We start from the raw sequence: 12022 nt of genomic DNA, 5'->3' as shown, positions 1-12022 counted from the left end.
CTGCAGGAGTCCATCAGGAAACTATGAAACTGGAAATAAGTGTTCCAAATGTGTAGGTTAGCACACATCAAGAAAATATTCCCTTTATTGGAGAATTTAAGTTAAAAAAAAAAAAAAGCTCCAAACTGTTGGTTTCGAATATTTGGTTTGTGATTTTTCTGTTACGAGAGTGAACTCACTTGAAATAAACCGAGGTTTTTGCAAGTGCTTTTTCATTATAGAGTAAAAGATAAGATGGAAGGGGAAAGTAATTTTACCTTTTGCTGATGCAAACTTAAGTGCAAAACCTAGGAAATATGCAAATTCTAAAAGCCAAGGAGAAAGTATCTCTCTTTTTGCAGTGAAGGGAGTAAAAGAAACAGCATTTTCAAGAAGTCAGTTGTGAAAAACATTATTTGTCCATGTATACGTTTGTCCTTATCCGTCAATTCTTTTCACAGCCAATGAGTTTCCATGTTTGCCAAAGCAAGTGGCGTGGATTTTGGCAACAAGGAGAGTCTTCATGTATCCAGAGCTACTGCCAATATGTTCCTTAAAAGCAAACCCTCCCCGGGACAAGATTATCTTCACTAAGGCAGAGGACAAGTAGGTGCTTAGAATTGCTGAATTAAATGCATACAAATGAGACTTCTTTGTTAAGGGGAATTTCTAGAATGCTGTCTTTTGGGATATCTGTGTGTTGTGCAACAGCACATCCAAATAGCAGTCTGTCATATTGTCTAAAAGACTTTTTAACTTCCCCCCATCCCTGCTGCTTCTTTCCTTCTTTAGTTTATTAGCTTTAGGTTTGAAACATTTTGAAGGGACAGAGTTTCCAAAGCCTTTGATCAGCAAGTATCTCTTGCCAACAAAAACTGCCCACCAGCTTACAGTACGAATCAAGAATCTCAATATGAATCGAGCCCCTGATAATATCATCAGAGTAAGTGATGCATTACATTATAGTTTGGTATTTTTCAGATTTGTGTGTCTGGTTGGTGTTTATTATACAAGAAGAGACGTTCTGTTTGTTCCAAGGACATTTTGTTTATGTGCTGTCACTTCCTTAAAAGAAAATGTCATCCTTTTATAAGCAATGAGTATTTCTTCAAGAGGACCTCATGCTCTGTATTTTGCAAGTACTTATATTACTATTTTGACTCTTTAGAGCCCAGTCCTTGCAGACAGTCCCAGTACAACTGTGGCTTCAATAATCCTGACAAATGAATACAAATAAACTTTGAGTAGTGAAGCTTAAATAAAAGTACTGCCTCCAGTCAGGCTGAAGGTCCATCTGGCCAGATACCCTGTCCCATAAGCTAATGGAAACTGATGAAGAGAGAATAAAAACCTGAAACACTTAAACCAAGTATGCCTGCACATCTGCCAGAACTTCATGCTTGCTTTCGAGAGAAACCAAGATGACAGTGAGCTCTTGTTCAGCCTTTATTATTCTTTTTTAGTGCTTCTGTGGGTAGTACCTTATTAAAGTAGTAGTGATAAGAATTGCTTTACTCACACGAGCACTTTGACAGAGCACAATCCTTATTCTACATCCCAGCAGTTATTGGACAGGTAATCTGACCACAACTACCTTGTCTTGCATTGTCTCCTGTCTCCGCGTAGTACTATAAAAAGACAAAACAGTTGCCCATTCTGTTCAAGTGCTGTGAGGAAATCCAGCCTAGTGAGTGGAAGCCGCCTGTGGAGAGAGAAGAACATCGCCTGCCGTTTTGGCTAAAGGTAATTATTGCCATTCTTCATCCAGCACAGGGTTTTTTTGTTGTTGTTTGGTTCATTTCTTTCTCTGAGATGCTTTGCACAAGGAGTTGTGCTTTGCACAAGGAGTTGCCTAAGTTGGAGGCATAGTGACCATGTCTGCAAGTCAGTCAAAGAGGACTGTGTCTGATGAAAGAATTAGACTCAGATGCCATAAAATCCCGTTCTCTTAATTGCCCGTTGTATTTCATGGTTACAGTGAAGCTTTCTTCCCACAAAATCTTGTACGCACTAAAGGAACCTTTGTAAAGCAATTCGGGTCTGTTGTGTCATTCAGGCTCTGAAATTATTTTGAAGGCTTTGGAGTAAAACTTGTGAATATAAAGTAATGTACAGTAGTATAAAGTAAATTAAAAATGCTTTACCTCTAGAAGCAAGTTGCTGTCTGCCACCTTCTGTGGTGCTATTTGAAGGTGGTAACAGGAATAGCTTATGGACTGGACTAATAAACTCTTGTTCCATTTTAGGCAAGCTTGCCCTCCATTCAGGGGGAATTGAAGCAATTAGCAGAAGATGCCAGGGAGATGCCAGGTTCACCTGATGCAGAATCTGTCTTTTTGGGGACAGGAAAGGAAACTTCAGACACAGAATGTGATGAAAAATACCCTCTACTTATGCCAAAGGGACTAGTACTGACCTTAAAGCCCCTTGCCAATCGATTCTCTAGAAGAGCATGGAGGAGGCAGAGATCTTCAGCTCTGAAGCCTGTCCTCATTCGACCGAGTCCTTGTCTGCAGCCCAGTTCCAATACTATTAACGTCCAGAAAACTGTGAAGATGTCCCAGTCAGAAGCTCCTCCCAGCAAAGTTATGGTTCAGATTCCTCGGCTGATCCAGCCAGCTACAGTTATGCAGACGGTGCCGGGAGTGCAGCCTTTGAATGTTCCAGCAGTGGTAGGAAGTGGGGATGGCTTGGAATTTCAGAATGTGCTCTCCACTTCGCACTCAGAGGCCAGACAAGCTTTTTCAGCTGCTGTATCCCCAGCTCTGGTGTCCTCAAATCCAGTAACTTTTCAGCCAAAACTGATGTTGCCAGTTTTGGCTGGAGCAAAAATACGCAAACCTTGTGTTCGTAAGGGATACCAAAAGAAAAAAGGGACAAAATCTGCCCCACTAATAAAGACTTCACCTTTGATTCAGCCATCTCCTGTCATCCTTACCGTACCTGCTACCACAGTGAAAGTGGTTAATATAGGCAATGGTTGCAATATGATTCAGCCCATAAATACAGCAGTTGGTAGAGGCACTCAGGCTATTCCAGTTACAACCTTATTGGTAAATCCATCCACTTTCCCATGTCCATTAAATCAGCCTCTAGTGACTTCTTCAATCCCTTCACTGATAGTCTCTCCTAACCCTGTTGGTCTTTCTGCGTCATGTGTTGGTGAAAATGAAGAACAGCTGAATTTGGTTCCTTCCTGCCCTGCTGGAAACAACAAAAATACTTATCCCACAGTGGAGCCCAAGGTTGAACCCCTTGGAGTTTCATGCTCCGCTGTCTCACCCAAGGAGTGTAGTACAAATCCTGCCACTTCAAATAATGACAATCAGGAAAAGGTAAATAAGAGTGACTGCTGTAGCTGGACAGTGGTAGAAGGAGATGAGAATGCTTCAGAGCCCTTGTCTGTGGACCTTTTGCCTCATTTAGAAGATCCAGATGAAACGGTGAAAATTGAGCCTGAAGACTCAAATGATGCTACCAAGGAACCAGTACAGAAGAGGGATCTTTTATGTGCTGAAGTGAAGGAGGAATTCATGCTGGATCTTGGCCAGGAGCTGAACATGGAGGCTGCATGTTCATGTTCAAATGACCTGAAAGAAATTAAAAAGGAGTGTACTTCATGTGATGAGAAGGGAGAACAACAACGACGGGCTTTGCAGTCATCTCCCTGTGGTGAACAGCAGATGGATACAGGTGTTGTTGCTGGACCACAAGTAAGCAGTGAGTCTCCAAAGAATCTTTCTTACGCAGCAGATGTTGAGGCAGAATTTAGTAGTCCACTAGGAAGGGCAGAGGATTCATCCAGCGTAGATGGCCAGTCTGTTGGGACACCAGCTGGTCCTGAAGCCGGAGGGGAGAGAGAAGGACAAGAAGAAGAGGAAGAAGACGATTTTGATGACTTTACACAAGATGAGGATGAAGAAATGTCATCAGCCTCAGAAGAATCTATTCTTTCAGTGCCAGAACTTCAGGTAAAAGCAAACAAAACTTTAAAAAACTTACTAGTGACAAGTATGGGTGTCCTGAAACACCCTAGTGGAGTCAGGGCAAATCAAAATTTGAATCCAATAGGACTGTTAACTATATTTTAGCATGATATTGTGCTATTTTACAGAGAAATTGGACACCCCATTTTTCTGAGAAGATTTTAAGTCCAAGCTAAAGGAATATCATGCAAAAATGCAGATTTAAATTCTGCTGAGTTGTAAGGACTTCCTCGACTGAGGCTGTTCTTTAGTAAGAAGTACTTTTAAGTGCAAATTATTTTCCAGGTCACAATTCCAGCAAGCCCTCAAGAACTAAGATGATCATTAAGGAATCCCATCTAACTTAAAGCTTTTTTTTTAGTGGCAGATTCTGACATCTAATTTTGTGCGTGATACAAAAAAATAGGCAGTTCTCGTGGAGGTTGAATTCTGTTGCTTCAGTAGAATCCTCTAGTTGGTCAGGTGTTGATGTGTGAAATTGGCTGTTGGAATTATGATGGAGTGAACTGGTTGCTGAACGACATTAAAACAAACACTAAAAGAAAGCAATGTGATGGGTTTTTGTTGTTGCTTTCTAAGGAGACAATGGAAAAACTTACTTGGCTTGCAACAGAGAGACGCTTAAGCCAAGAAGGAGATTCTGAAGAAGAGAATTCGCAGGAAGAGAACTCTGAGCCTGAGGAGGAGGAGGAGGAGGAAGGGGAAGGAATAGAGAATTTACAGAAAGATGATGAAATGTGTGGAGGTGTTTCAGAGGAACCTAAATCTGCCTTCACATTGGCAAAGATGGCTCCACAGGTGGAAGCCCACAGAGTGCCAGCAGGTGAGTTCTGTGGGTTTCTTTTGGCACAGGGCATGGGGGAGTAGAGCTGCTCTCTGCATTAAAAGCAAAACAATGGAGAAACTCTGTCTGGTTGTAACTTCACTTGGGGTATCTGAGCTTAGTGATGGTTTCCCTCTGGAATTTAAATTTTGCAGCACAGTAACAATTCTGTAAAAACAATCCTTACCATAGCATCTTTAGTTCATTGTAATGCATTTATGCTTCAAAAATTTGCAGACATAAGATTTGTGGTTTGTGTCAGCTAATAGCCAATACCTATATAAGAGCAATATGTAATAGTCAAGTCTTTGCCAAGTTGAATTTTGTGTTATAAGGTCACATTGGGGAAAAATAAATGAAACAATAATACCTTAACAGAATCTAGCAAGTGGTAGATTAATTTGAGCAATGAAATTTGAGGAGGTGAACCTCTGTCCCTTAAACCAACAGGTTCCTAATCTAAAGATGTAAGAATCTCAGTGTAGCAACTCTTAGTACACTATTTCATTCCCTATAATGTGACACTAGTTACTTACCTGTGCTGTTAACTCTATTCATGTAAATAATAAGCTGAAAGAATAATTTGCAAGTGTTACAGCCAGCTCTGCTCATATTGTACACCGGTTCACCCACTATGATTTGTTTGCCCCTGGTATGCAGTAGATGTATCTCTTAGTTCTTAGCAGACTGCTATCTGAGTAACAGCTAGGATGGGTTTGTTGCTGTATCCAGAGAATGTACCTGTCAGGTGCTATAAAAATAAACAGCCAATTTAAAATACCTTAGCCAGCCTGACTAATGAAAAGTATATTGCTCATACACTTACAGGAGAGCATAAAGAGTTAACTCATCCCTAACTCTGCAAACCCACTTTTCTATTGCAACATTGATCTAGAAGAGTAGTTGTCAGCCCAGGGAATGTATGAAAAGTACCTGTACAATGTGCTTCGTGCTTCTTCACAGGAGAAAACATGAAAGCCCCTGGGAAGAGCAGGAGCTCCCACAGAACAAGAAATAAGAGGGGACGAGCTCGTGCTAGCAAAGATACATCTAAGCTGCTCCTCTTGTATGATGAAGACATCCTGGAGAGAGATCCCCTGCGGGAGCAGAAAGATCTGGCGTTTGCACAAGCCTACCTAACCAGGGTAAAGCCAGGCCAGTATGTAACCCAGAAACAGGGACACCGGACACTTTGAGTCCTCTAACAGTCCGTGCCTGAGCCACATAACTGCCAGTTCTAACTGGGTGTGTTGGATCTGGTCAAGATAGAATCATAGGATAGTTTGCGTTGGAAGGGACCTTTAATGGTTCTTTAAAGGATGGTGTTATCTTTCTTTATAGCACCCTGTTTGGTCATCCTTTACTTATGAAACTGTCTTTATCTCAACCTATGAGTTTTTTTGCTTTTGCTCTTCCCTGCCTTCTGCTGCTTGGGGGAGGTGGGGAGTGAGTGAGTGGCTGTGAGAGTGCTTAGCTGCTGGCTAAGGGGCCTCTTTTAATTTCAGGGTTTCGTAGTCTTGAATTTGATTCCCTTCCCTCTTGTGAGCAGTTCAAATATATCTTTAAGGAAGAAACTTGGTTGGCTCAACAAAACTGGAAGCACTGTGTAAATTCTGAGCAGCAAGAGATCAAAGATTACTAAATGAACTTGTTTTCTTCCTGGATGTTATGTAGTCCTATAAAGGTCTGTTACTCTTTCCAGGTGCGTGAAGCCTTGCAGCATGTTCCTGGAAAGTATGAAGACTTCCTTCGTGTTATCTATGAGTTTGAGATTAGCACGGACAAGCGAACAGCTGTGGATCTCTATTCCACTTTACAGAAACTGTTGCATGACTGGCCACAGTTGCTCACAGATTTTGCTGCCTTTCTTTTACCAGAACAAGCTTTGGAGTGCGGACTGGTAGGTAAAATGAAAAGAAAAGACCAGATTTTAAGCAGACAATGTGAATGCTTGTGGGAGTGAAAGAATAAGGAATACTTCCTAGGGCAGGAAAGGTAAACAGCTGGTAAATAATTTGCTTACCTTGCAGTTTTATTAATCAGAATTGAAAAGTCTAGTGTTTGTTTTAAGTCTCATACTAAGTGTTACTGTGAAGAATCAGCCTTTCCCAGTTACATTGCAGAACCTGATTGCAGAGACAATGTGCAGATACAGCAAGTGGACTGGTTCCCTTGTCTCGCAAATCAGCCTTCCAGTTTGTAAGAGAGGTTTTTGCCTGTTACATTCTTTCTGGATTTTCCTTTCTTAGGTGCATATGGTTGAAGCAAAACTTTATAGCTTGCATAAGTATTGATTACGTGAAGTCTTTTATCTTCCTCCACCTTTTCCCAGTTCAAAACAGGCATTTTATAGCTTCCTTAAGCCAAGCCAAGCCTAGAGATGCTTGGAAATATATTCTCGAACATGAGGCGTGCATCTTTTTCTTTTGGTCAGTTTGAAGAGCAGCAAGCGTTTGAAAAAAGCCGGAAGTTCCTCAGGCAGCTGGAGATTTGTTTTGCTGAAAATCCTGCCCACCATCAAAAGATCATCAAAGTTCTGCAGAGTTGTGCAGACTGCCTCCCCCAGGAGATTGCAGAGGTAATCAGGCATCCAGGTATCTCCTTTCTCAAAACCCCAGAGAATGCAATTAGCTAGCCTGCTCCACTGTTCCCATGTAGCGGCTCTTGGAGACCACAAGAGTTTATCAAGTGTGATCTCTCTCTCCGTGGGGCATGGTAGAGAGTTGAAGCTGCCTCTTCAAGAGGCTTTACAATTAACTGGTCTGTGTGTCTCCTCTCTCCTACTTCCACCTTACTTTTATCACTTTGCAGGTGCAATTTTAGCTCAGTGCCGCCTACAGAGTCTGCCTAGAATTTTGAAGGGATATTTCTATTCTAATTTGATAGCTGGATGTGGAGTGATCTCAAAATATTTGTTAAGTAATACCAGTGTAAGCATAAACTTCCATATTGGAGGTCTGATAAGCCCTGATGTTCCACTTGCTTTGAGAAATCCTTCTCAGAAGAATGCGACGACGTGGAATGAAATACTAATTTTCTCTGGATTTCTCTCTTTCAGCTGAAGACACAAATGTGGCAGCTGTTGAAAGGACATGACCACTTGCAGGATGAGTTCTCCATTTTTTTTGATCACCTACGGCCCTCAGCCAGCCGCATGGGAGACTTTGAGGAGATCAACTGGACAGAAGAGAAGGAATATGAGGTTGAGCAATCTTTTCCGCAAGACCAGAAAAGATAAAAGCAGAGATACTAGACATGTTTGAACTTGAAGAACTCAAATTGAGGCTGCATTTCCAGAGAGAGGGAATCAGCAGGGTGGGATAGCTGTTGGTGACTGAAGCAAACGTCACTTTTTTTACGTCATTTATGTCTCTTCTATCATGATTGAACTTGTGTTGTGGAACTGAGCTCGATATTCAGAAATTCATGAGGAAAATGAAGTTTGGTTTGCTGAAGAGCAGTCATGATAGAGCAGGTTTTGTGTGTTTGTTTTTTTGTAGTTTGATGGGTTTGAAGAGGTGTCTTTGCCAGATGTAGAAGAGGAGGATGAACCACCCAAGATGCATGCAGCCTCAAAAAATAAGAAGCGGAAAGAAATCGGAGGCCAGAACAATGACAAGGTCGGCCTGGGGTATCTCACTAGTCCACATACCTGGAATCCAAGCAAATGTATGCCCATGAGGATAACTGTGTCTTATCGGGAGACATGACACAGCCTAAAAAGATTCGAAGAAAGGGGGATTGGAATGTTTTCACGGTGCTTTGCTTGCTAGCAGCATAATCGCTTTAGTTCTGTCTGGGTGTGTGCAGAGTGCCACGTTCTGCTCCCTCTGGGGTTAACCTTCCCCTGACTGTCATCTTTGTGTACCATGCACATTTGTCAGCTGGAGTATGTCTGTTTCCAGGAGGTCGAGTGGGTAGATGGGATGAAGGAATGTTCATGTTCCTGCCATGAAGGGAGTAGCGATCTCAAGCTAAAGAAAAGCAAAAGGAGGACCTGCAGCCATTGTAGTAGTAAGGTTAGTTGATAGGCCAAGTCATTGGAGTGGTGAGTGGAAAGTAGCGTCCTGCCCAGAGTTCCCCTGTTGTGATGATCTGTCCAGTCTCTGGCTTCATGTCTCAAAAAGAATGTGTTGAGGAAGAAAGTAAATCAAAAGATGACCAGTAGTGTCTCCCTCTTCAGAGCTCTGACTGCACTATCTGCCCTTCCCCTGTCTATCTCCTGCTCACTTTCTGCTGCCCCTTCTTGCTATGCTAAATAGTGCTAATTTTTATGTTCTTTTCTGTTAAGAATAAGTTGGGGTTTTTTGTTGGTTTTTTTTTTTGTTTGTTTTGTTTTTTTTTTTTAGTGGAAGATGCTTATGTGGCCACTGTGTGAAAATAACTGTGCCTGTTTGTAATAATAAAAAAGATTCAGCTTTCTAAATGCAAACATATTGCCAACCTGAAGCCTTTGTTAGGGTCAAGGAATACTTTGGAAGCAAGGTCAAGGTGTTAGGTTTGGATTGATATACCACATCTGTAATTGTATGCCTATATATTGATTTGCAGGTGTGTGAAAACAAATTTTATAAAAGTAAAGATTCTCAAGAGCTTACTGCAAACCTTGTTCAACAAGAATTGAGTCCTCAGCCTGAAGGGAAGGATTCTGGAATGTCTAAGGAACCTGCAGAAGAAAGCCTGGAGAACAGAGATGAGGGAGAGGATGTCCAGAGCAGAACAAAAACCGTATCTAGGGGAGTGGACTCTTTGGCTTCAGGTATGCAAAAATCTGATGTACAGACAGGTATATCATTAATCTCCAAACACAAATGAAAATAGGTATAGGACTTTCTAATGCAAATTTATTGAGATAATGAGAATTTCCAATAATCTTTTTTTCTTGTTTTTTTTTTTGTTGTGTTCATTCACTCTGAGTGCTCTAAACATGCAAATATCTAGAGAATTCCCTTCAAAAAAAGCTTTCCTGACTAGAGAAATACTCTCCTCTTTTCAAAATTATTGGTCCATTTAAGCTTCTCTTGCTAGCATACTAACCTAATTCCCAGTACTACCAGTCTGTGATACTAGGGGTTTTTTCCAGCTTGCACTTTAGCACAGCAGTTCAAAATCACCATCTCTTTAATCTTCCTTTAAATGATCTCCTTCATGTTACTTGTTTTTCCCGCAGTCTGATATAGATAAGGGGATTTATTTGATTATTTCAGAATAAATAAATCATTATTTCAGGATAAACAACCTGGAAGAAATCTCTTCCTTCTGTCAGTAACCGTGTCTCAGTTATTGCTACTGGTTAGAGACAATGCATAGGTTAAACATAGTGTTAAATGGAATGCAACCTGATGTAAAGTTTGTAGTGGTTTTGTAAGTAGGATGCCAAGGGCAGCGATGTTTGTTTCACTTGAGAATTTTGTTCTGGGCAATGCACTTAAGCTTTTTCATGTATTCCTCACTTGTTTGCACAGCAGCTGGTTGTAGTAACCCACAATGGTGAAGAGAACTGACTGTAGAGTGCCTTCTTTGAAGTACAGAATGGGTAAACTGCAGATAGAATTACAAAGCAGCTCCCAAACTGCATTCTCATTTACAGCATTATGCTCTAGAATAATAATCTTTTTTTTTTTTTTTTTTTTTAAAATCTTCAAAAGTAAATTAATAAAGCCTCCAGAAGTTTTTCTTACTAACAGCAACTAACCAACTTGTTTGGATTTCTTATCAGGATCTCACCTGGAAGGAAAGATTGTTTCTGGCAGACACGCATCTTCTGCACTGCCAAACAATCAGGTCCAAGAAGCAGGTGTCAGCGCTGTTGTGAATACTGCAAAAGACAGTGACTCTTCTAGCACTGGCTCCAGATGGACACATGTACAAAAAGCTACTCTAAAACTACCTCAGGAAACCAAAGACTGCCCTTGCACTCTGGGAAGTGAGAGTGAGGGACTAAACCAGCAACAGCAAGGAAAAGCAGATGCTTCCCTTGGGCTGAGCAGAGAGCTGCCGCTGTCTTCTCGTTCTGCTACAGTAGAAGGTTTAACGGGACCTAGTTTCTCTTCTGGAAAGAGTTTATGTCAGACTGAAGGACTTCATTCTGATTCATCAGATACACTTGCTGTCTTTGGTCATGTTTCAAGATTAGATGTGAAAGAATTGGAAGGACCACCTTTGCCTCTGGAAAGAAAACTTGAAGCAAAGCAGGGCTGGATGACACTGGGTAGAAAACCAACACTGGGTAAGAGCTGCAGCTCACAGTTCCCTGATAATTGCATTTTGGAAACAGATTATAGAGACTGCACTGTAAATTTTCCTGAGAGCAGACTGAAGTCAAATGCAAACAACTGCTTCCAGGGGCATCAGCCTTCTGAGCAGCTAGAATGTAGAGTGGTTACTGCCTCCCTGGGGCAAAAGGAAGAGGAGCAGCAACAGCAGCGAGTCACAGAAGCAACTGTGTGTGCTAAGAACAGCAAAGTCAGCTCAACGGGAGAGAAGGTTGTCCTCTGGACCAGGTAAATCCACCTGAACTGCATCTTAAATCCTTTGTGCACTCAGTATTTGACTTCAGCCTTCATATTATAGAGTATCCTTTATTTTCATTTTGTATTCCCATTTTCAAATGTCTTCTGCCCTCTCCCTTTGAATATTCCTGCCATATTTCCTGTAACCAGTCTGTCTTAGCTGCCACCATAGCTGCCAGCTGTCCTATGAGAAATACTATCTGCTCATGGCAGTGTAATTATTGTAGTACTTCAGGTTGGGAAAGATATATCTTTTTTTCTCCTTCAAAAAGCTTAAAAACAGGCTAAATGCAGCTCTGCTTAGAGATAAGTCTTGTCAGTGGTGGTGGTGGTAGTAGTAAAGGAACAAGCCTGCTGGACTTGCTCTGTGATTGCTGTCCTTGCCCGAGAACAGGCCTCTTGAGCTTGCGGTGGTTGAAGTGTGTCAATGCTGGTTTTCATCTGCTTTCCTAACTCTTGTACTGTTTTGTAGGGAGGCTGACAGAGTCATCCTTACCACTTGTCAAGAGAAAGGAGCCCATCTGGAAACCTTCCATGCCATCTCGCAGAAACTGGGCAACAAGACTGCTAGTGAGGTGAGGAGTTGGTGTGGAAAAACTTGCATCTGCTATGGCGAAAGGGGAAAGGAGGTGGAAAGGAAGGAAAGGCGGAGGTTTGCAGTCAGATTAGTCTCCCAAACTGAACTTTAATTTGATGTAATTGTAAATAGGGTGAGGGGGGAA

The 12022-nt window shown here is 41.6% G+C and overlaps 2 protein-coding genes and 1 long non-coding RNA gene across 5 annotated transcripts in view; 2 read left to right on the top strand and 1 right to left on the bottom strand.

The window, feature by feature from the left end:
• KHDC4 (KH domain containing 4, pre-mRNA splicing factor) overlaps positions 1-2576 on the top strand; it is a 59633-nt gene extending 57057 nt beyond the window's left edge. Inside the window, exon 15 of the mRNA XM_086768470.1 lies at positions 2561-2576. The gene's annotated coding sequence lies outside the window, so the exon portion shown is untranslated. The remainder of the gene's footprint in view (positions 1-2560) is intronic.
• LOC104483680 (GON-4-like protein) overlaps positions 1-12022 on the top strand; it is a 29169-nt gene that overhangs the window by 16387 nt on the left and 760 nt on the right. For 2 of the 3 annotated variants that reach the window (XM_086768464.1, XM_086768463.1), the window contains exons 18-31: positions 441-585; positions 772-922; positions 1606-1722; positions 2226-3950; positions 4545-4788; positions 5752-5933; positions 6491-6688; positions 7223-7366; positions 7847-7990; positions 8289-8408; positions 8694-8807; positions 9340-9547; positions 10508-11291; positions 11773-11875. In XM_086768464.1, coding sequence (XP_086624590.1) covers positions 441-585; positions 772-922; positions 1606-1722; positions 2226-3950; positions 4545-4788; positions 5752-5933; positions 6491-6688; positions 7223-7366; positions 7847-7990; positions 8289-8408; positions 8694-8807; positions 9340-9547; positions 10508-11291; positions 11773-11875 — 4379 coding nt within the window. Of the gene's footprint in view, positions 1-440; positions 586-771; positions 923-1605; positions 1723-2225; positions 3951-4544; positions 4789-5751; positions 5934-6472; positions 6689-7222; positions 7367-7846; positions 7991-8288; positions 8409-8693; positions 8808-9339; positions 9548-10507; positions 11292-11772; positions 11876-12022 lie in introns of all 3 variants that reach the window. The other variant, XM_086768465.1, reaches the window with a different exon arrangement.
• LOC147597367 (uncharacterized) lies at positions 1415-2522 on the bottom strand. Its single transcript, XR_015261262.1, has 2 exons — positions 2396-2522; positions 1415-1681 (listed from the first exon to the last, which is right to left on the bottom strand). It is a non-coding gene; the product is annotated as an uncharacterized LOC147597367 (long non-coding RNA).

This window comes from Chlamydotis macqueenii, chromosome 28 (assembly GCF_036417535.1).
Source record: "Chlamydotis macqueenii isolate bChlMac1 chromosome 28, bChlMac1.mat, whole genome shotgun sequence".
In the NCBI taxonomy this organism is placed as follows: Eukaryota; Metazoa; Chordata; class Aves; order Otidiformes; family Otididae; genus Chlamydotis; species Chlamydotis macqueenii.
This window is presented reverse-complemented; position numbering and strand designations above follow the sequence as displayed.